At 54.5% G+C, this 21,103-nt stretch overlaps 3 protein-coding genes across 38 annotated transcripts in view; 2 read left to right on the top strand and 1 right to left on the bottom strand.

Annotated features, from left to right (window-relative positions):
- The window catches only part of TOP6BL (TOP6B like initiator of meiotic double strand breaks), an 89,560-nt gene extending 81,756 nt beyond the window's left edge, over positions 1-7,804 (top strand). The window contains 3 exon segments of the mRNA XM_089914484.1: positions 3,564-3,642; positions 7,366-7,598; positions 7,600-7,804. Coding sequence (XP_089770610.1) covers positions 3,564-3,642; positions 7,366-7,598; positions 7,600-7,698 — 411 coding nt within the window. The 3' untranslated portion in view covers positions 7,699-7,804.
- A 6-nt stretch (positions 7,805-7,810) lies between these two features.
- RCE1 (Ras converting CAAX endopeptidase 1) lies at positions 7,811-20,998 on the top strand. 20 transcript variants are annotated; one of them, XM_089914476.1, is made up of 9 exons: positions 7,811-8,042; positions 8,283-8,385; positions 8,480-8,563; positions 8,814-8,892; positions 9,424-9,591; positions 9,744-9,789; positions 10,059-10,121; positions 20,302-20,375; positions 20,490-20,998. In XM_089914476.1, exons 3-9 carry the CDS (start codon positions 8,504-8,506, stop codon positions 20,996-20,998), a joined length of 999 nt encoding a protein of 332 aa, XP_089770602.1. In that variant the 5' UTR covers positions 7,811-8,042; positions 8,283-8,385; positions 8,480-8,503. The 20 variants fall into 20 exon arrangements, with proteins under 20 accessions (XP_089770602.1, XP_022447042.1, XP_022447036.1 ...); XM_022591334.3 differs by having other exon boundaries at positions 7,813-8,133; positions 8,484-8,563; XM_022591328.3 differs by having other exon boundaries at positions 7,837-8,133.
- The window catches only part of PC (pyruvate carboxylase), a 106,997-nt gene continuing 97,709 nt past the window's right edge, over positions 11,816-21,103 (bottom strand). For 16 of the 17 annotated variants that reach the window (XM_089914445.1, XM_089914443.1, XM_089914453.1 and 13 more), the window contains 10 exons: positions 17,766-17,910; positions 17,310-17,399; positions 16,998-17,219; positions 16,324-16,480; positions 15,504-15,744; positions 15,146-15,395; positions 14,676-14,920; positions 14,084-14,590; positions 13,669-13,809; positions 11,816-13,583 (listed from right to left, as the gene is read on the bottom strand). In XM_089914445.1, the coding sequence (XP_089770571.1) occupies positions 13,335-13,583; positions 13,669-13,809; positions 14,084-14,590; positions 14,676-14,920; positions 15,146-15,395; positions 15,504-15,744; positions 16,324-16,480; positions 16,998-17,219; positions 17,310-17,399; positions 17,766-17,910 (2,247 nt within the window). In that variant the 3' untranslated portion in view covers positions 11,816-13,334. The remainder of the gene's footprint in view (positions 13,584-13,668; positions 13,810-14,083; positions 14,591-14,675; positions 14,921-15,145; positions 15,396-15,503; positions 15,745-16,323; positions 16,481-16,997; positions 17,220-17,309; positions 17,400-17,765; positions 17,911-21,103) is intronic. The other variant, XM_089914455.1, reaches the window with a different exon arrangement.

Here is a 21,103-nt window from a genome sequence, read left to right as displayed (position 1 = left end):
CACACTGTTTTTTCATGGCTGCATGTACCTTCTAGGAAGCACCTTCCTAGGAATGCATCTGCTGTTCCTTTCAGCTGGCTCACTGCAAACACTCTTGCTGGTTTCCCTTCAGCTCGGTAAGCTGCTGCCCACAACTTGAGCGAATAGGTAAAAGCTAATACCCATTGTATCAGTTACCCGTGGATGTTGTAACAAATTACCACAAATTTCGTAGCTTAAAAACAAAAGAAGTTTATTATCTCAGAGTTCTGGAGTCCAGAAGTCTGAAATCAAGGTGTTGGCAGGGCCACACTCCCTCCAAAGGCTCTAGAGGAGAATCCTTCCTTACCCCTTCCAGCTCTGGTGGCCCCAGATGTTCCTTGACTTGTGGCCACATGACTCCAGTCTCTGCCTCCATCTTCACATGGCCATTCCCCTTTGTCTCTCAGGTCTCCCTCTGCCTTTCTCTTACAAGGACACCTGTCATTGGATTTAGGGCCCTCTCTAAATCCACAATGATCTTATCTTGAGATCCTTAATTACATCTGCAAGGACCCTTTGCACATTCACAGGTACTAGGGGTTAAGACTTGGACATATCTTTTGTGGGGCTACTATTCAATTCACTACAGCCATCTATATCTTCAAATTTCTAGGGATAGGTCAAGGGTAAGGCATGTGGCATTATCATAGGACCTGAGATACATGGGCAGGATCTACAAGTGTTTCAGCCTGTGAAGTCCTTTTGCTCGGGCCTCTCTGATATCCCAGTGAGATCTGAAAAGGAAATGATCTGACCTCCTTTGCCCCACTGTATTGCTATGGTGATGGCCCATAGCCTCAGGGCCATTCACAGCTCAGTAAATTTGGCAGATGGCTGGCTAGTCTTACGCAGTAGTCATAGGGCTTGGAAGGAAGGAACATTTATTGAATCCCTAATCTGTGCCAAGATTTCCACTTTAATCTCTACAAAAATCCTGAGGTAGGTTGTAGAGTTCCCATTTTATAGATGAAGAAACTGGTTAGAGAACTTTTCTAATTTGCCCAGAATCACGCAGTCAGTAAATGGCAAGGCTAGGATTTATAATGAGGTCTCCTGGATCCGAAGCCTAGTAACATTTTTGCCATATAGGACTCGATCACAAGCCCAGGGAAGATGAGTGACCAAACCCATACTTCCCTACTCAAGATCATTACCGTTTCCCTCGGATAATGGCCATTTAGTGATTAGTAACTTGTTAGTGGCACACGACTGGCACCCAGTGGCTATAGCTAAAAACTACAAGATTAATGATAGGTCCAATTCTTTTACCTCTGCACCAGTCCCTCAGTTTCCATTTCTAAACAGGTAAAGTAGAATAGCTGACCTCTTGAGTAACATTGAATAAAACCATCTATGGCTATTATATAGTTTATGGAGAAATGAAAGAAATGAGAGAATATTTAGGGTTTTATAGAATATATTCATGGAAAGGTCGTGCCAAGAGTGGAGATATTAAGCCTTGATGTTGGAACAGAGGACAGTGGGCCATGAAGACAAGATAGTAATCCTGGACTTACTGTCACATTTGAGTGTAGGGACTAAAAACTTAAACCCAGAGTAAGCAGGAACAGTAGCATGGAGGCAGCTTCCTAAGGAAAGGTGTTGTTTCGCAGGTGGTAGACCAGAATGAAATGTCTCATAGAGTGTTAAACTCAAGGAGGTCTATCCTGAGGATAGGGCTCTCTCATCTGGGGGACCTGATGAGAATGGAAGGTGTGCAAGGCTCTCCTAGGACTCAGAGATTTATATCTGAACGTAGGTATTTCCTTGGGTAAAGGTTTGTCTATTACATGAGACTTCTAGGTTGGAGTGAAGTAAAAGAATAAGCTTTTTCTTAAAGAAAATAAAAGATGTTTGGAAATTTTCCTAATACTGTTTCTTTTTTCACACCTTTAGGGCCATCTTTACCTCTTCTACGTTTCTTAGAATATAATTACTTAGAAACTGAAACTTGCCTTGTTAAACAACATATGATAGAATACATTTTTTATTGTTATAATTCACATACCATAAAATTTACCACTGTAAATTTACAATTCAGTGGTTTTAAGTATATTCACTGTGGTTTGCAGCCATCACCAGTAAATTCCAGAACATCTCCATCACGCCAAAGAAAAAAACCTTGTACCTAATTTGCAGTCAGTCCCAATTCTCCTATCTCCTGTCCCCTGGCAACCACTAATTTACTTTTCCTCTCAGTGGATTTGCCTATACTGGATATTTCATATAAATGGAATCATACAATAAGTGGATTTTTGTGTCTGGCTTCTTTCACTTAGCGTAATGCTTTCAAGGTGCATCCATGTTGTAACAGGTAACAGTACATTCCTTTTTATGGTTGAGTAATAGTCCATTGTATGGATATACACCACATTTTTTAATCCATCCATCAGTTGATAGACATGTTATTTCCACTTTTTGGCTATTATGAATAATGCTGATGTAAACATTTTTGTGTGTGTGTACATATGTTTGTCATTCTCTTTGGTGTATAGCTAGGGGCAGAATTGCTGGGTCATATGGTAACTCAAACTGTTTTCCAAACTGGCTGCATTATTTTACTTTCCCACCAGCACTGTGTAATGGTTCCAATTTTTCCATATCCTCATCCACAGTTGTTATTATCTATTATTATTACTACCATCCCAGTGGGTATAAAGTGGTATCTCATAGTGGCTTTGATTTGCATATCCCTAATGAATAATGATGTTGAGCATCTTTTCATGTGCTTATTGGCCATTTATATCTCTTCTTTGGAGAAATGTCTATTCAAATTCTTTGTCAAACCCATTTTTTTATTGGGTTGTTATTTTAAAGTTGAACTATGAGTTCTTTATTCTGGATACAAGTCCCTTATCAGATATGATTTCCAAATATTTTCTCCCATTCTTGTGGGTTGACTTTTCACTTTCAAGTGTCCCTTGAAGCACAAGTTTTTAATTTTGATGAAGAGGATATCTATTTTTATATACTTGTATTGAAAAACAAGGAGCTGGGAGGATTGGGTTCTGACCTTTGTTTCTCTGTCCAAATTGAACCAAATAGCAGGGCTTTGAAAGCTACACAAGACTACAAAATGTGACCTGTGGCTTCCCATGTTTGACCTCAGTCAGTCATTTGTTGAGCACTTACCGTGTGCAAGGCACTATGCTAGCTGTAAAAGAGATACAGGCATGATGAACCTTACAAGGAATTTAAGATGTAGAAAATGGACATAAATACATAAATTGATGAAAAGGGGCATGCAATGCATACTTAAAAGAGCCCAAGGAATGGAGCAGACAGTACATGAGTGACCAGAGTTCAGAAAAGCTAGGAAATGCCCGGAATGGCTGGAGTGAACTGCAAAGCCTCCAAAAGAAGAAGGAAGTCTTAAAAGTTGGGGGCTGGGCAGGGGGTTCACATGAGCCAGGAGGAAGTAATAGGGGGTTCCAGGTGAAGGAGGAAAGCCCTGTGAGGTCAACAAAGCCACCAGGCACGTGATCTCACTGGGGCTTGTTCATGCTTCTGCAAAACTCACTTAGGACTTCTAATTTTTTAAGCAGCTGCTCCCAGAGAAAAAGAATGCAGAGCAGAGCACAGAGGACGCGCATGAGAACAGCAGCCTGGAGCTCCTTGCAGGTAAGGTTTCAGCTTTTCAGGTGAGCCCTGGATCAAAGCTGGGAAGTCAAAGATGTGACTTCAAACCTTCAGACAGCACCTTACGCCACAGCAATGTTCTGGGGTTTGGTTGTGGCTCCCACCACCACTCTGGGTATTCTGGGGCAGCAGGAGGCGTTCCCTTCCAAAAGCTGCTACGATAGGACTAGAAATTTCTCACAGTTTGTGCAGTTAGATAGCTGCACATGATGGGGCAGGGCCCTGAATTCAGTTGGTTCCTTCATGTTTTCATCATTATAGTGTTGCTACTGTGGCCGTCCTTAGTTCTGGTTACTACTGTGTTTGGGGCTCCGGAGTCTGCTCCTGGATGCAGACACCACCTCAACCTTGATAAATGTTATGGGGAGGTGTCAGTGTGTGTAATGTGACGGTGACTATATTGTCTTTTCCCCTCCCTCCAACACTTAAACAGCCTTCAGGGCCTGCAGTAGCAGGTGTGTATGTCTGAGAATAATCATAGCCACTGGTGCTTGAACTGGTATGGTGCAGGTGCCAGGCACTAGTCCGAGATTTGAAAGTGTATTAACGCTCTTAATTCTCAAAACAGTACTATGGTACTATTATTATCCTCATTCTACAGATGAGGAAACAGAGGCCCAGAGATGTCAATAAACTTACCTGAGGTCACACAGCTAGTAAATGACAGAGCCAGAATTCAAACCCAGGCAGTCTGGCTCTGGTCTATCTCTAACAGAGCCAGGCTGGTGGGGATGCACTGTCGGACCAAACAATGCCTGGGCTTGAGGGAATTTGGGGACTGCTTTCAGCACCGTCAGCACCGTGCTTTGTTGGTAAAATTCCTCTCTCCAGGGTAACAGCTACAACATACTGCATGGCGTCTGTGCTTAGGCCTAAGATGTGTTTCTGAATCATTCTGTCAATTAAACTGTATTTTAAATGTTGTGGGGGCTGTTCCTCCCGAAAAGAACCCTGCAGCAAAGGCTGGTACAAAGCCAAGAATCTATAATTTAGATTTGGAGATTTAGAAGAATGGAAGTGTATCATATAGCACAATTCAGTATTCACCACATACGATTCAGTATTTATGTAGTGAAAAGACAAAAGAATAAGTACTTTCCTTAGAAGAAAAAAATTAACATTTATTTCAGCACCTTCTGTGGACCCAGGGAGATGCTAGGCTCTTCCAGTGACCACTCTCACAGTGACCCTTTGGGGTGGGTAGCATTGGCCCCCTCTCACAAGAGACAACCCAGGTTCAGAGATAGGATAGAGCACTTAGCAGGAGGAGGATCTGAACTCCTGCTGCCTTTAAAGCTCATGCTTTCTCTAAAATGCAACATAAGCCTTAAAATCTAGGTGTTTATGATCTGGTGGACCGCCCCCTAGAAGAGTGTTTGAGCTGCTCTGCCTTACAGAGCTGCAACTCTAGTTGCCGTCAGTCCTATGTTCCACATGGGCAGCTACACTGAAGAAAATCACTAAGTGTGTGATGCCACTGTACACCTGTGGTCCATTCTCTGAGGAGCCTTCAGTTTGTCAATTCTTTCCATTGTCTTCCTGGCCTTCTCCTCAGTGGCCACTCCATCCTTTTTTTTTTTTGCGGTACGAGGGCCTCTCACCATTGTGGCCTCTCCCGCTGCGGAGCAGAGGCTCCGGACGCGCAGGCTCAGCGGCCATGGCTCACGGGCCCAGTCGCTCTGTGGCATGTGGGATCCTCCCGGACCGGGGCACGAACCCGTGTCCCCTGCATCGGCAGGCGGACTCTCAACCACTGCACCACCAGGGAAGCCCGCCACTCCATTCTTTTAAAAAACTACCAAGCCTCGTCCTCCTGATTTAGCCTCCTACTTCACTTACTAATCTCTTTTTTCAGTAAACTCACCCAGTTTGTACTCCCCCCACTGCCAGAACCTTATCAGCATAGGGACTAACCCCCTCCAGGCTAAGGGGTGGCATTATCCTTACTGCTTTCATGGTAGCATGTTATCATCTCTGCACCTTCAACTTCTTTTCTGAGTTCCTTTCCCTCAGGAGGTCCATCTTCAAAAGGATATCTCCCATGATCTTGAACTTCTCCCACCTATCATCTCTCTCCATCACATCTCAATCAAGGTTCTCAAAAAAGCAAGCTACACTGTTTCCCTCTCTTTCTTTCATTCTCTCCCTAACCCAGGGCACTTGCTTTCCCTGTGGCCTCTGAACTGCAAAGTCTCTTGTTTGGGAAGGCCTCTTAATTACCAAATTGATGACTGTGCATTTATCTTTATCACACCTGGATTATTTGCAGAGCTTGGCACTGTGAGACTATGACTCACCAGGTTCTCCCCATCTCCTCTCTCTTCGACTAGCTTCCTCTGGCCACCCCCAAATAGTGCTCATACTGCAGTCCCTCCCTAGCTGCTCTCTTCCATCCCAGGCATTGACCCCTGCCTCTGGGCAGAAGACTCCTCAGCTGGTATGACCATTCCAGGTCTCTCCTGAGTGTTAGGTGGGAGATATATCTGCTCACTAGGCTGCTACATATGGCGGTCCCACTGGTACCTCAATTTCCTTTCTCCTGATATCTTGCCCTCTGCACACACACCCAAAATCAGCTCTTCTTTCTTCAGTCTCTGTCATGACTACTAGCACAACCTATCCAGTTTTTCACATCTGAAACCTGAGATTCTTTTGAGATGCCCCCCCATTCTAATGTTTCATATCCAGGCTACTACCAAGGCTTGTCAATTTGGCCTTATGAATACTTCTGACTCCTCCATCCCCGCTGCCTTCACTTCTTCTGGGCTCTTGAGGTCTTCCCTCCTCTAAGCTGACTCTAAGCCACACCTTTGACGAATGATGATTTTTCTGAAATACAAAATTAACAATATCTCTCCAGTGTTTAAAAACTCTTCACTGCCTTCCTATTTCCTACAGATAAAAATCCATTTCTTAGCCTTCTCTGATTCCCACTAACCCATTCAGATTCATCTCCTTGGACTGCCCCCCCCACTTTGCATTTTGTGTGGGATACTGTTTAATGCCTTTGGGTGTTTGCTTAACCCTTTCAGCCTGTTAATCCTTTCCTCTGCCTTGTCAGTCCGGTGTATTACTCTTCATCCTTCAAAACCCATCTCAGACATTTCCTCAAGGAAACCATTCTTCACGTACAGAGATGGTTAACAGCTTCTTTGTTTTACCCCTGGACTTTGTACACACTTCTGCATCGTTCCTACCATCTGTGAGCTTCACCCAGGGAACAGCTCATTGATCTACATTCCTAGGACGTGCTCAGGAAGAACCTGTAGATCCAAACTTACTTTAAGTTTGCACTGCCTAAGCAGCGTGCCCAACAAAGGGGGAGAGAGGTGAGGCTGGCTTTCTGGCAGGGGAATCACAGTTTGGCAGGGAGGGAGGAGCTGGATGGTGCAGACTCCACGAGGAATCTGTGTGAAGTGACCAAGTGGGCGCAAGCCCCAAGTGAGGGCTTGGTTCAAGCCCAGATGCCCCTTCCCAGGCCCAGCTCAGTGGCTACAGAGACCCCGAAGCTATTGTGCAGCCTCAGCCTGACCCTGAAGGCCCGGAGCTGCCGGGTTTTGATCCGGACAGGACCAGGTGAAAGGGTCCTGAGGTGGGAGGGCTAAGAGAGCCGGACTCCAGCTCCTCCCTTTCTCCCAGGTTTCCCCCAAGGGTCGTCCTAGCACAGGACATGGGAGTAAGATGAGCGGGCTTGTTTTCTCCTAGGGACCAGCGGGCAAGTAGAAAACAAGAGTCTCAAAAGAGGCAGCCTCTGCCAAGGAGTGGAGGAGACGCGGGCTTTCCGCTCCCCTCGGGCCCTGAACCCGTCAGAGGCCACCTTGGGCCGCGCGGAACCCACCGCGGCTCCCCTGACCCCTAGCAGAAACAGGACGGGCCCCAGGAGCGGCCTGGAGGTAACCGGGCTAAGGCCGCGCAGGGGAGGGAGCGGCGGGAGGGCGGGGACCCGGCCGCTGCCGAGGGGTCCTCACCCCGGGCCCCCTTTCCTCCCGCAGGACGCGCTGTGGCTGCAGGAAATCTCCAATCTGTCCGAGTGGCTGAGTCCCGGCTCCGCGTCCTGAACCGGGCCCCCTCCCGCCGCCTCCACGTCTGCCCCGCCGCTGCCGGGCCCGCGTGTTGTCTGTAGTTCAATAAACCTACTCTGCGCGCGCAGTTTCTGCTTCAGTGTCGGGGAGGAGTCGGGGGCGGGGCTGGAGCCCGCGCCGCCGGGTGACGTCGCCACGCTTCCGGCCGGAGCGGGCCTGGCAGCGGCGGGACCGCGTCACTGGGGCGCGCCGCGGGTCCGGGCGCGATGGCGGCGCTGGGCGGGGACGGGCTTCGCCTGCTGTCGGTGTCGCGGCCGGAGCGGCAGCCCGAGTCGGCGGCTCTGGGCGGTCCAGGCCCCGGTTTGTGCTGCTGGGTGTCCGTGTTCTCTTGTCTCAGCCTCGCCTGCTCCTATGTGGGCAGCCTCTACGTCTGGAAGAGCGAGCTGCCCAGGTGCGGGGGCTGCGCCCGCGCGCGCGCGCGCAGCCAGAACCCGCGCCTCCACGAGGCGGGGCTATGGGCGGAGCTTGGGCGAACAGAGGGTGGGGCCGCGCTGTCAGGAGGTGGTTGTGGGCCCCTTGAATTTACTGCCTCCTTCATAGGGACCATCCTGCCGTAATCAAGCGGCGCTTCACCAGTGTCCTGGTAGTGTCAAGTCTCTCGCCCCTCTGCGTGCTACTCTGGAGGGAACTTACAGGCATCCAGGTGCGAAGGAGGCGGGGCAGAGGGCAGCGGGCGAGAGGTCTCAGGGCTCATTGGGGGAGGAAGCAAGACTGATGCCCCCTTTCCTGTGGCTCAGCCAGGCACATCCCTGCTCACCCTGATGGGATTCAGGCTGGAGGGCATTTTTCCAGCAGCGCTGCTGCCCCTGCTGCTGACCATGGTGAGTGCTCTTGCTTTATTTTTCCTTCCCTGCTCTTTGTTATTAGCGTGACGCTTCTTTCCGTGGCCTTTTTTTCTAATCCTGATTGTATCCAGCTTTTGACTGATGGGAGACAAGAATTGTGAGATGGCTTAGGGCCCTCGGGTATGCATCTATGGAAGCTTGAAGTCTCATGAAGCCATGTCTGGGCAAGGGCAGTGGATTATGGTTTGAAACTTTCCTTTGATCGCTCCTGTTTTTCTGCCCCCAGATCCTTTTCCTGGGCCCACTGATGCAGCTCTCTATGGATTGCCCCTGTGACCTGGCAGATAGGTTGAAGGTTGTCCTAGGTGAGTCCTCAGGGCCAAGGAAAAAAGTAGGTACAGGCAGTGCAGGACAATGAGGTAAGGGGATCAGTGCGCTTATGGTGGGTCCTGGACATGAGACATGAGATGTTCTGTTTCCTCATCAGTAAAGTGGGAGCACATATCCGGTGGTCTCAAAGAGTTAGTTCCTGATGTCCAGTGAGGCCTGTAGGGACCCCAGGCAGTACTTGTTGTGGACAAGAAAGCATTGTCCGTTACTTCCCTTAACCTTTGGTTTCCCAAACTAGAGCTGGTTTTGGGCAAGTTTTGATGTATCCAGAGTTTACAGTCAGGACACCTTGCCTCAGCTACTAATGCCTTCCCTTTCGGTCCCCTTGAGACGCTGTTTTATACTAGGTCCGATAAGAAAATTTGACCCTTTCCTGTTCTCACAAGTATTTATGCCTAAGCTGAGTTTGGCCAGGGGGAGGTTGTGGCAGAGGGGCCCTTGGGGCCTCTAGGGTCATTTTGTGCAATACCTAGTCACTCGTGGCTTGCCCTGAATCCCCTCCCTAGCCCCTCGCTCCTGGGCCGGCTGCCTCACGGACATGCGCTGGCTGCGGAACCAAGTGATCGCCCCCCTGACAGAGGAGCTGGTGTTCCGGGCCTGCATGCTGCCCATGTTAGCACCGTGCACAGGCCTGGGCCCTGCTGTGTTCACCTGCCCACTCTTCTTTGGAGTTGGTGAGTTTGTCCAGCCTAGTCCTGCTGAAATGTTCCTGGCATGGGAACCAAGAATGGGGTTTGGGGCAAGGGCAGGGCCTATAGGGCAGGCTGGGAGGAATGTGATGTGGTTCTCATCTTCCTCAGCCCATTTTCACCACATTTTTGAGCAGCTTCGTTTCCGCCAGAGCAGTGTGGGGAGCATCTTCTTGTCTGCAGGTGAGTCCTAGAGAGCTTGCCTGGGGCAGTCCTGGGTTGGGTGTGTGAGGGTGTCCCTGATAAGTCACTCTGGAGGAAGAATGGGGAACAGAGGGCTACAGTATTGGAGGGGCCGCTGACCATGGGAGTTGGGGTGTAGAGAACAGCCTAGGTACTGGGGCAGGCAGCCACTGCCCCTAGGGGAAGGGGTTGTCTCTGGCTGATGGGTGTGCAGTGCTGGGGCAGGAAGGGCATGCAGGTGTGGTCACTCGAGGCCTCCCCGTCTCCAGCGTTCCAGTTCTCCTACACAGCTGTCTTCGGTGCCTACACTGCTTTCCTCTTCATTCGCACAGGTTGGTCCTCAGTCTCTCGGGTCCCCTGGGGCTCAAGGGCCCACAGGAGTGGGTGGGAGAATGGGAATCTGTGTCTGTTCTAGGAGCGACAAGTTTCTTCTACCGCAGTCCTTGAGACAGGCTGAGCCTGGGCCCTTGGCCTGCTGTGGTTTGAGAGCTGGCAGGAAGCACAGGCTGTGGTGTTTGGGTGGATGGGTGGGGCAGTGATCTCCTGTTTCAGGGGATGAAGGGTCTTAGCCCTGGAAGGGCCTGGGGAGGTGGTGGGGCTGCTCCATGAGCTACTCTGTCTCCCCTCCCCAGGACACCTGATTGGGCCGGTTCTCTGCCACTCCTTCTGCAATTACATGGGCTTTCCTGCCGTATGTGCGGCCCTGGAGCATCCGCAGAGGCGGCTCCTGCTGGCAGGCTATGCCCTGGGTGTGGGATTCTTCCTGCTTCTGCTCCAGCCCCTCACGGACCCTAAGCTCTACGGCAGCCTTCCCCTTTGTGTGCTTTTGGAGCGGGCAGGGGACTCAGAGGCTCCCCTTTGTTCCTGACCCACGCTCCTGTACACACTCCTATGAACTCTCATGGGCTTCCCAGCCCCTCCCCATCAAGGGGTACTGCAGGGGAGGAGCTGGCTGGGGTCCCCGAGAACTCAGGAATTTTTGTAGGGGATTGAAGCCAGAGCTAGTTGACTCCCAGGGACCAAGAGAAAGGAGTAGATATCCAAAGGATGTGGCCCCTCCTCAAAGGGGGTTGAGGAGCAGCCAGGAGTGAGGGGACAAGGGGCGGGTCCCAGGAGCCGTGCACTCCCTTCCTCACTTTGGACTGTTGCTTCTCTGAGCTGCTCTGTCCCCCCTGCCTCTGAAAAGCTGCTCGGGGGTGGAATTTACAAAAACCCTCCCCCCACCTTCCCAGGGTTTTCTCATTGTCTTTTTGCATCAGGACTTTGTATTGGGATATTAAAGAGATTTAACTTGGGTAACATGGCCTTGGACCTTTGGGAATTAGTCTCTTTGGGGTCTTGGGAATATGCCCCCCACCTGGTCCTGGCTACCTTGAACACTAACCTCTAGGCAGGTAAGCCTGGTAGGCATAGTTCCCTGAAGTACCAGACAGGATGGGAGCCTGTGGTTGCCCTGGGTCTGCAGCTTTCTCCTTCCTGAGCAAGGCCCCAAGTCCTAGCACAGGTGGGCCTGGGACTAGGTACCAGGTGTGGGCCCAGCTCATCCTGGGACCTGTGCCTATCTACCAGGATCAGAGTAGAACCCAGGGCCTTGACCCCAGTGACGGAGCCTCCAGCCTCTGAGAGGGTGGGGGAGTCCACTATGGGCCTTCCACCAGGACCTCCCCGAAGTCTACCAGCCTCACATTACACAAGAGGAAATAAGTGTAAACTGGAAGTTCAGTCACCGGGGAGGCTTTTTTGGCTCTCTCCACCTCAGACCTCTGCCACCGTGCCAGTCGTTTGGTCTCTGGAGGAACCCAGAACAAAGGTCCAGCAAGCATAAGCAACCCTGCCAAGCAACACTGTAACTCAGCGTTCTTTCTAGAACTTGGTAGTATTTTACCTGCTCTTCCTCGTGTTTTTGGAATGGTTCTTATAGTCTCATTCCTCTGCCCCTAGGACACCACCACCCCCCGGCTTTTTTTTAAACATTCTTAATGTTATCCCTTTAGGTCCCATTCCAGACTCAAGGAGGTTGTCCCAAGTCCCCTTCCCTGAGGCTGGTGGTCGAAGGAAAGGAAACCGCTGTGCAGTCACTCCCCACAGCTCCCGCAGGTTGGCTGTGGCTAAACTATAACTGGATCTAAAAGGGCATCGTGACAGTCACATACCTACCTCCCTGGAGAGCTTTCCTCTCCCCCAGCCTGTGTAGCAGCTGTCAGGGAAGCCAAGGAATTGAGTACAGGTTGGTTTTAGAGGGTACATTTGGGATCTGGGAGTCGAGAGAGGAGGCGGCCCAGGACCACACCAAAGGTTAGGTGTAGTACCCTGAGAGCACTAGGCTGGCAGGGTGCTGGGATGTACTTCCTGCCTGATCCCGAGGGTCAGGGGATCTGGGCTCTGTCCCTCCTCTTCCTTACGCTCCTGCTCAGGAACTGCCCAGGGCCCCCCCTGCCTTTCTCTTTACTCGCCATCCTTACCTCCCCTGTGCAGTGGGCAGCGGTGCAGTGACACGGGCAGGGTTGCTGTCCCACCCCACAGGTGAGGGAACTGCACGGAAGAATTGGGATTCTCCCGAGGGCTGATTTGGGGGTCAGGGGGTCAGGCAGGATCTGATCCTGGGACTCAGTCCAGTGCTTCTAACCTCCCACCAAAATCCACACCCAGAGGTTCCCACACCCAAGGGTCTCGTCTGCCTCTGGAAAGTGGTGTCTGTTTGCATCTAGTTCTGGATAGGGTGGTGGGTTGGTCCCAGCTTAGAAAATAAAGCAGTGTAGTTGAGAAGCAAGTCCACCAGCAGCCTGGGTTTGAACTCTCTCTGCCTCTTAACTAGCTGTCGGGTCCTGGACAAGTTATTTAACCTGCCTATGACTCCATTTCTGTGTCTATAAAATGGGTGAAAGTGTTAATAGGTGTTGAGTTAATAGGTGTTAAGTGCTTAGAACAACCCCTTCCCCAGCCCAAGCTCTCAGTGACAACTAGCTAATCCTATTTGGGGTGTGTATACAATAGGCACTTAGCAGTGACGTAAAACCAGGGCCACTGTTGTCATCCTCACTGCCCTCCTAGGAGGAAGAAACAACTGACGCGCCCACCCACGGGGGAGCCCAAGAGGCAGCCCTGCCCCTCTGCCGTGTGGCACTAGGGTGGGGTGGGCTGCACAGGACCCAGAATGGAGGGAAGGGGAAAGCCAGTTTTATTGAGCAAAGTTCTCAGACCTGGGACTTAGGTTTCCCCTGCAGGAGGCAGGGCCCCTAAGTCTGCTTCCCTAGGTCCCAGGCCTGCCTGCACCCCCACCTGTAGTCTCCAGCAAGGGGGGGGACCCTTATTTGGCAAGGGATGAACATGTGAGCGACTGTCCACCGGCAGGGAAAGGACAGAGGGCAGGAGGAAAGGCATGGGCCACCACAGGCAGTGTCTCTCCTGCCACAAACAACTGAGGATAGGAGCTCCAGGGCCCGGCCTTCCTGCCCTCAGGCACTGGCTGGCCTGGGCCTGCCCTGGCAGCGCAGCACCTTGAAGGCTTGGGGTGGGGATGGCCAGGCTGCCAGTCCGGGGCAAGATCACTCAATCTCCAGGATGAGGTCGTCACCCTCCAGTGTCATGTCTGTAGTCACGTGGACCTTGCGGACAGTGCCCTCCACAGGCGAAGTCACTACAGTCTCCATCTTCATGGCACTGAGCACACACAGAGGCTGGCCCTTGGTCACCTTGTCCCCTGCTGCCACCTTGATGTCTATCACCTTCCCAGGCATGGGTGCCCCAATCTGGCCCTTCACATCCTTCAGGGCCTTGGGGTGGAAGTGCATCTCCTGCAGACAGGGGAGAGGACGTGAGACACCAGGCCCTGCCCATCCCCACTGCCTGGCTGGCCCCGTGGGGGGGGGGGGGCTGTACCTTCATGGCCTGAGTATCCTTGACCAGAATGGATCGCAGCTGTCCATTGAGCTCGAAGAAGACCTGCCTCTGGCCGGCCCGGTTCAGGTCACTTATGGCCAGGGCTTTGATGTGCAGCGTCTTGCCTCGCTCCAGCTCCACCTGCAGGGAGGGTGTGGAGGTTCAGAGCTGGGATGGGGGCAGGTGCGGGGAGGGCAGCCCCCTGACCCAATCCCAGGCAAGTACCCCCTCCCTGGGTCTCAGCTCCTCCCTTGTAAAGGCCTAGCTCCCTGGTCTCTTAAGGGTACTTTGTGAACCCATAGCTCACGAGGCCCAGTGACGGCCAAGCCAAAGCCTGGCACTCTAGATGTGCTGGGGTCCTTAGGGATAGCAGGAGTGCTGGGGTGGAGTGCAGATGGGTGCCAGAGCCACTGACCTCAAACTCCTCTGCAATTTTGGGTCCCTGCAGGAAGAGGCGGGTGTTGAGGCTGTCCAGGGGGCCAAAGGTGGCAGTGAAGTCCTTGAAGTGGGCAAAGACGTCGGGGTACATGGCCGCTGAGAGTACATCCTCCGGGGTCACCTCCTCCCCATGCCGTTCTATCAGCTCCTTCTCCAGTGCCTGCAGATCCAGGGGAGGGAGGGAGGCTCCAGGCCGTCCCTCCACCCTTGGCAGGTCCTTTAGCACCTGGGGTGCAAAGCAGAGGGTCAGGCCTGATTCCTGGACTCCCCTCCGCCCCACCACGTTGTGCTGGGCCTTCCTTACCTTGGAGCGAAGGGGCTCAGGGAACCCCCCGTGGGGGATGCCAATGTACCCTTGCAGGAACTCCACCACTGAGCGGGGGAAGGACAGCTCTTCTGCCTGAGCTTCGGCCTCTGCCCGGCTCAGCCCATTCTGCACCATAAACTGGGCCAGGTCCCCCACGATCTTGGAGGAGGGGGTTACCTGAGGAGAGGGGACCCCTGGGTTAGGGTGCCAGGCACTGTATAGAGGCCCAGAGGCAGGGGTAAGAGCACTGGGCCTGGCTCACCTTGATGAGGTCGCCCAGCATCTGGTTGGCCTCCACATAGGCCTTCTTGACCTCCTTGAACTTGGAGCCGAGCCCCATGCTATATGCTTGGAAGTGCAGGTTGGTGTACTGGCCCCCTGGGATCTCATTCTCATACACATCAGAGTTGCCAGACTTCATGGTGGCCGTGCAGTCAAAGGCCGCATACAGTCCCCGGGCCCCCTCCCAGTACTCACTGTAGTCAAACACACGGTCCAGGGGCACCCCTGCAGGGAGGCCAGAGGCGGAGAGGGCTTGGAAATGTGCTGAGCTTCCAGATGCTCCTCCCAGGACCCCAGGGCCAGGTCAGGCCACATCGCAGACGTGGCTGATGGAAGGCAAGACCAGGCCAGGCCGGAGCATCTGGATTCTAGGATATGCCCAACTCTGCTGGGACTGGTGAGGGCTGCAGCTCTGAGAGGGGAATGGCCTTGGGCTGCGGCTGTTCCTACCTGTGTCCAGGGGAGTCCCTCGGGTACAGGCCACCAGGGCCCCCATGCTGGGCTGTGAAGTCATTCCAGACATGGAGTCAGCTGCCACGTCTACCACATCAGCGCCAGCGTGGGCACAGGCCAGCATGGCTGCCACGCCTGCCCCTGACGTGTCGTGGGTGTGGATGTGCAATGGGAGGTCAGGGAAGCGGTCTCGGAGGGAGGTGACCAGCATGGTGCAGGCCGTTGGCTTCAGCAGCCCTGCCATGTCCTAAGGGAAGAGGGGAGGAGAAAGAAAGACGGTGAGGAGGGGGCGTGACATGGGGGGGGGTGAGGGACATGGTGGGGAGACTCCTGGGGGTGGGCTGGGCCCCAGCACCTTGATGCACAGGATGTGGGTGCCAGCTCGCACCAGCTCTTCAGCCAAGCCCATGTAGTAGTGCAGGGAGTATTTGGTTCGGCTGGGGTCGGCCACGTCACCCGTGTAGGAGATCGCGGCCTCCACCACACCACCGGCACTGCCCGCCGCCTCCATGCCCAGCAGCAGGTTGGGCAGGTAGTTGAGGGAGTCAAAGACCCGGAAGACATCCATGCCATTCTCCTTGGCTACCTCACAGAACCTGAGTGGGTAGGAGAGCTCAGGGGTTAGCGCCATCCCACTCCCTGCAGCACATCCTTTTCTGCCTCCTGGCCCACTTGCAGCCCCTGGGGAATAATATCTGACGGTCGGGTCTGGCAGGGGGCGTGGCACCCACAGAGCCAGGGGGCACCACAGTATGTCCATAGCGTGGACAAGGCCTCTCCAGGGCAGCCTGGGCTGGGCAGGGTCGCCCCAGCAGCATCCGGCAAGGACCGGAGCTGTCCTGTGCTAGTCGCATGCAGTGCAGCTCAGTCTGCCCAAGTTCGAAGAATCTGCTGGGGATTCTGCTTTGCAAAGGAATGGCAGGCTGAGGGAGACAGTGAGGCCTGGGTTTCAGCCCCAGCTCTATACCACGTGGCCTGGGACAAGTCACCTGCCCTCCTGGGGCCTCCACTGGAAGCCCTCCCAGTTCTCTGACTGTAACTTGCAGCCCTTGCTGGGTACAGCTACCGAGAGACTTGGTTTCAAGCCCGCTGTGGGGAGCGCAGGCCACTGCATTGTGGCCTGGCACCTGCTGGGCCACATCGTGCAGTGTCTGCCCACCCCACCCCAGGCTCACTTGAAAACCACATTGTCGGGGTAGTTGGTGTAGCCCACGGCATTGGCCCCCCGCAGCAGCATCTGGAACGGGATATTAGGGACGAGCTCCCGGAGCTCCTGCAGCCGCCGCCAAGGGCACTCGTACAGGAAGCGCATCGCAACATCAAATGTGGCTCCTGCACAGGGACCAAGAGGCCCAGGTCAACCCCGAAACGTCCTGGGGGCCCCACCAGGCCCTGCAGCTCTGCAGCCTGAGCCTCTGGCCCTACCACCAGGCCCTGCTCATCTTCAGCATCCCTCGCATCCCAGCCACAATTCCTGCAGACTTTTTCCTTTGCTGATCTCTTGGGACAGCTCAGGTTTACTGTGTCCTCTCTGCATCCGCTTTCACAGCCCTCACCCCATACTCTCTGTGCTATAATTAACAGGCAGGCATCTCCTCCCTGACCCTGAGCTGCCTGGGTCTCAGCTCTGCGATCTCATGCCCAGCACCAGGATTGGCTAGAACGGGCACCAGTCACTATTTGCTAAACACATGAATGTCGTGCCTTGTTCCGTTCTCACTCGTTCCCTCAGTGTTAACATCTCTAGCTATTCCTGGAGAGCCCGAGTGGCCTGCCTGTACTGTGGATACCACATTCCTGCCATGCACTGTCCCACATCCCATCCCATCCCATTCCTCCTCCAGCCTACCTCCCCAGTTCTCTATGCTGAAGAGTTTGCTGAAGTTGTGGGCAACATAGGGGGAGATCTTTTTGAGATCGTGGGTTCGCACACGCGTGGCCAGCAGTGACTGGTGGGCGTCCCTGAAGGTCGTGTCCATCAGCAGCAGCCCCTCGTGGTTTCTCACCGCTCGAGCAAAGCCCTCGGGACCCTCCCGCAGCAGGATGTCTCTGAAACCAGCTGGGGGCAGGCCTAGGGCAGACTGGGGCGTTAGCACCCATCCTGCAGGGGGCAGCCTCCTCTTTGTCTCCCCTATGAGGTGGCAGAATGACTCTCACCTACCTATGGGCACCACAGGGACAATAGGGTCCGTGGGGCTGGGGCTGGCCTTCACGGGGATCGGGGTGGTTGGGCCGTTCACCATGACGTGTCCTGGGGAGAGAGTGGGCAGTGGGTCAGGGCAGGCTGGGCAGAGCCTGAGTTGAGGGCAGAGAGTTGCTGGGCTCGGGGATGGGGGGATTCCTCCAGGATCCCTGGTCTTCCAGCTTTCCCCTGTCCTCTCCAAAGCCAGGGCCTCCTGGGTCCAGGCAGTGGGGACCTAGTGACGGCCACATGGATGGGAAAGGGGGCCTCTAAGATCAGGAGCAAGGAAGGTGGGCGGGGTGGGAGGGTGAAGCAAAGGAAGAAGGTGCAGGACCAGACTGAGGACAGAGGCAGGGGCTGCTAGGAAGCTCTCTGGGCAGGGAGCCAGAAGCAAGGCATCTGGGAGGGGAGAGAAGGGCAGTCTCGGGGCCGGACCAAGGTAGTGCAGCAGCTTCTGGGCCCGGTTCTGTGCAGGCCGCAGCTGGAATAGCTCCGGGTTCTCATCGATGAACTGGGTGTCCACGGTGCCTGCCAGGAACTGCTGGTTGTTGAGCACATTCTGCAGGAAGGGGATGTTGGTCTGCAGGACAGAGGCGGGTGGGAGGGTGTCACCGTGCAGCACAGACAGGGACAGGAGAGGCTAAAAGTGCCACCCTAGGCTAGCACAGCTGCCCGAGTTCCCCAGGGCACCATGCTGAGGCTGAAGCCTCCCTGCGGAGTGGCGTTCCCCCATCTCCTCACCAGACCCACCCCCGTTCTGGCAGAGTCCCCTAAGCCGTGAGGGGCCTGAGCCCGTCCTGCCCTCCTTGCTTGCCATGGAGCATGTGCTGAGCCCCACCTCCTCCTTCCTCAGGGATCTGGAAATAAGCACCTCCTCCCACCCCACAGCCTAAAAGATGGATTCGGCCTTCCCCACAGCGGTGCGGCATAAAGCAGCCCCCTTCTGGCCCTGCTAGCTGCACCTCTTCAAAGAGGCTCCCGCCTCCAGCACCCTCCCCGCCACACACAGCACATGGCCATGCCCTGATGGTCTCGCTATGGCCCCTCCTTCCAGTTAAGGGGGCACCTTCCCAGCCTTCTCCTGCTAACAGCTCCCACCGGGATGTTCTCTCCCTGGGCTTCCAAGACATCTTGCTCCCCTCCTTCTCCCTGGTCCCCACTGGGGGCTCCTCCCACCCCTGCAGGATGGAGTTCTCAGGGCTGTTACTGGGCCTCTTCCCACACAGCACACTCTCTCTGGGTGGCCTTGTCCTGGGCCTCCAGCTCCAGACCCAAAGTGGAAATGCCTCCTGGGCATCTGTCCTTGTGTGTCCCTCACACAAGCTCATCAGGTCCAAAATCAGCTTCTCTCACCCAGTCCTCTGCCTTCTGCTGGGTGTCTCACCATCTACCCAGTTACCAGAACCTCCACTAAAATCACCCTCACCCCCCACTCCTGTGCCACTGGTCAAGCCAGACGACTACCACAGCCATCTCTAGACTCTGTGACCCCTGTCCTCAGGCCATGCCCTCTGCCGGGCTTTCTCATCGTGGCCACCTCTAGCCACACCAATCTTGCCTTGTGCTCTCACACCTCCACACCTGCCTGGTAAGCTCTTCCTGGAAGTCTGAACTCGAAGACCACCTTTGTCCTCATCCCCCACCCTCACGGTGGAGCCGGATGCTCCCTTTCTAGGACTCCATGGGATCAGCTGTTGGAAAGTTCCTCCCTCAGCCTCATCATCTTTTGCTTGTCTGTATCCCTCACATGCCCGGGAGCATGGGTGCTGTCTGAGGGACCGGTGCCCACGTGCTTTGTGCACAAGGGCCCCCAAGTCTGCTCGTTAAACAGCTGGGTGACAGAATGACGCTAGGGCAGGGTAAAGTCCAACCTAGAGGCCACATGGGGGCCTGGGAGCCAGCGCTGTGAGAGATGCCCCATGACTGCAAGTGGAAGGGATTCCAGTGTATGTGTGCCTATGACCATACGGCTACAGCCTGGCTGTTACTTCAGAGAAGGCAGCTCCATGTGTCACCCATTCGTGATCTCTGTTGGCACCTTCAGTAGGGACTCCAGGCCCAGCATGAGCTGCTGGGCCCTGCTGCTACTGTGAGATCCTACCTGTTCCCCCAGGGCTCCTATCACCTGGAGGCCCGGAATGGGAAGGGTGCCTCCCCAGCCAGCATCCCACTGGCGGCCACTGCAGAGTGGGGCCCAGCCGACATTGCCTCGTGCCTGTCTGGTGTGACCAGTCTGCCTGTCTGCCCCTGAGACTAGTCAATGCTCCTCTTAAAGAGATGGGGACATTTCACCTGCGCCAAGGCATGGCATTTGAGATGAAGAAACCAGTTAAACCATCTAAAGAACCTAGAGCCACCTAGGGGTGGGAATGATCCTAAGAGGCTTCCCCTGTCCCACCCTGCATGCCCCTTTTGTAGACCCCTCCCCCTTTGTAATTTTCGGAGCCTCTGTCATCCCATCTGTACTCCATGGGGATAGCAACCAGGCCCATCTGGTTCCTGATGTACCCCAACTCCCTGCACAGAGTGGAACACGATGGATGCCAGTAAACACGTACGTTTAGAGTGAATGAAAACATTTTTGATGGGGAGAAGAGGAACAAGGGGATATCTAATGCCACTGAGCAAGAGTTGACCTGGGCTAGGATCCAGTGCCTTCATTTTACAAATGCAACAGCCGAGGCCGGGGGAGTGGCAACGGTAAGAATGGCTTCCAGCGGCCAGGTGGCTAGCCCCTCACAGGCTGCTTCATTTCTTCTCTCAGCCCTATGAAGCACATAAAACTAATACTCTTTGGCATAGATAAGAAAATTGTCTCAGTGGTTAAAAAACTTGTCCAAGGTTACCTGGTGTACCAGGCAGGATTAGAGTTCCGTCTGTTTCCCTGAGGTAAGGGAAAGGATCTGAGTAGCTTGAGGACCAGGAAATACTTGGGGGAGGTGGTGACTTGCCTTGTTTCCCATCTGGGCAGCCACGACGAAAGACCAGAGTGCCCGACCTGGTTCTCAGCCCTCAGCGCTCCCACCCAAGCCCCGGATCTCGGAGGTAGAAAGCAGGCAACTCATGCCCCCCACCCCGCCCGCCACTAACACACACACCCCGGGAGCCCCTTCTCAGGTGATCTGTCTAAGCCGAGCTTGTCCCGGGCCACTCTTCCAGGGAAATGGCCCGGTAGGGGCAGAAGCTGGACGGAGGGGCTGTCGGCACAGCCAGGACCACTGACGCACAGCTTGAAACAGCGTGCCACCGCCGGCCTGCTGGGAACCGCGCCGCACACACCAATTGGGTCGGAGGCGGAGACCGGTTGGCTCCGGAGCGCACCAGGCAGGGCGGGGAGCCCGGGAAAGAGGGAGGGGCCGGCAGCGGGGGCGGAGCACAGCGCCAGACCCAAGGCCGAGCCCTCTCGGCCCCACCCCGCGGGGGCCCTTCCTGGGGGGAGGGGAGGCGACGCCCCAAACCCTCCCCTCCCCCCCGCAAGGCCCGTGTCTGTTGGGGACCCTCCACGTGACTTGGCAATGCAGAACCGTTATGACCTTCAGCGTGTGTCTGTGAATGCAAGGGTCCCAGCAACAGTGCGGGTTTGCACCCGGCCCTGCCTGTGGGTGCGGGGACGTGTGGGTGTGTGGACATGCGTGGGTGTGTTCGGGAGGGTGCCCAGCGACATGTGACGAAGACTCTCTCGTCTCTGGGAGATGGTGAAGGGGCCCGCGGGCTGGCGCTTTGTCTGGCTGTCTGCAGAGTGACGGTTCGCGCAGCGGCAGCAGGCGCCAGTG

The sequence above is a fragment of the Delphinapterus leucas genome, chromosome 7 (assembly GCF_059928025.1).
Source record: "Delphinapterus leucas isolate spDelLeu-1000000601 "Yukka" chromosome 7, BTC_Dleu_Yukka2, whole genome shotgun sequence".
Classification (NCBI taxonomy): domain Eukaryota; kingdom Metazoa; phylum Chordata; class Mammalia; order Artiodactyla; family Monodontidae; genus Delphinapterus; species Delphinapterus leucas.
The sequence above is the reverse complement of the archived record's forward strand: the minus strand, read 5'-3'. Positions and strand labels throughout refer to the sequence as shown.

Bases quoted from the DNA above. Each gene is read 5' to 3' on its own strand.
- RCE1 (XM_022591328.3), top strand. From the start codon at position 7,949: ATGGCGGCGCTGGGCGGGGACGGGCTTCGCCTGCTGTCGGTGTCGCGG. The intron at 10,122-20,301 runs GTTGGTCCTCAG...CCATCTGGGCAG, and splicing joins TTTCCTCTTCATTCGCACAG to CCACGACGAAAGACCAGAGT. The intron at 20,376-20,489 runs GTAGAAAGCAGG...CCACTCTTCCAG, and splicing joins CCAAGCCCCGGATCTCGGAG to GGAAATGGCCCGGTAGGGGC.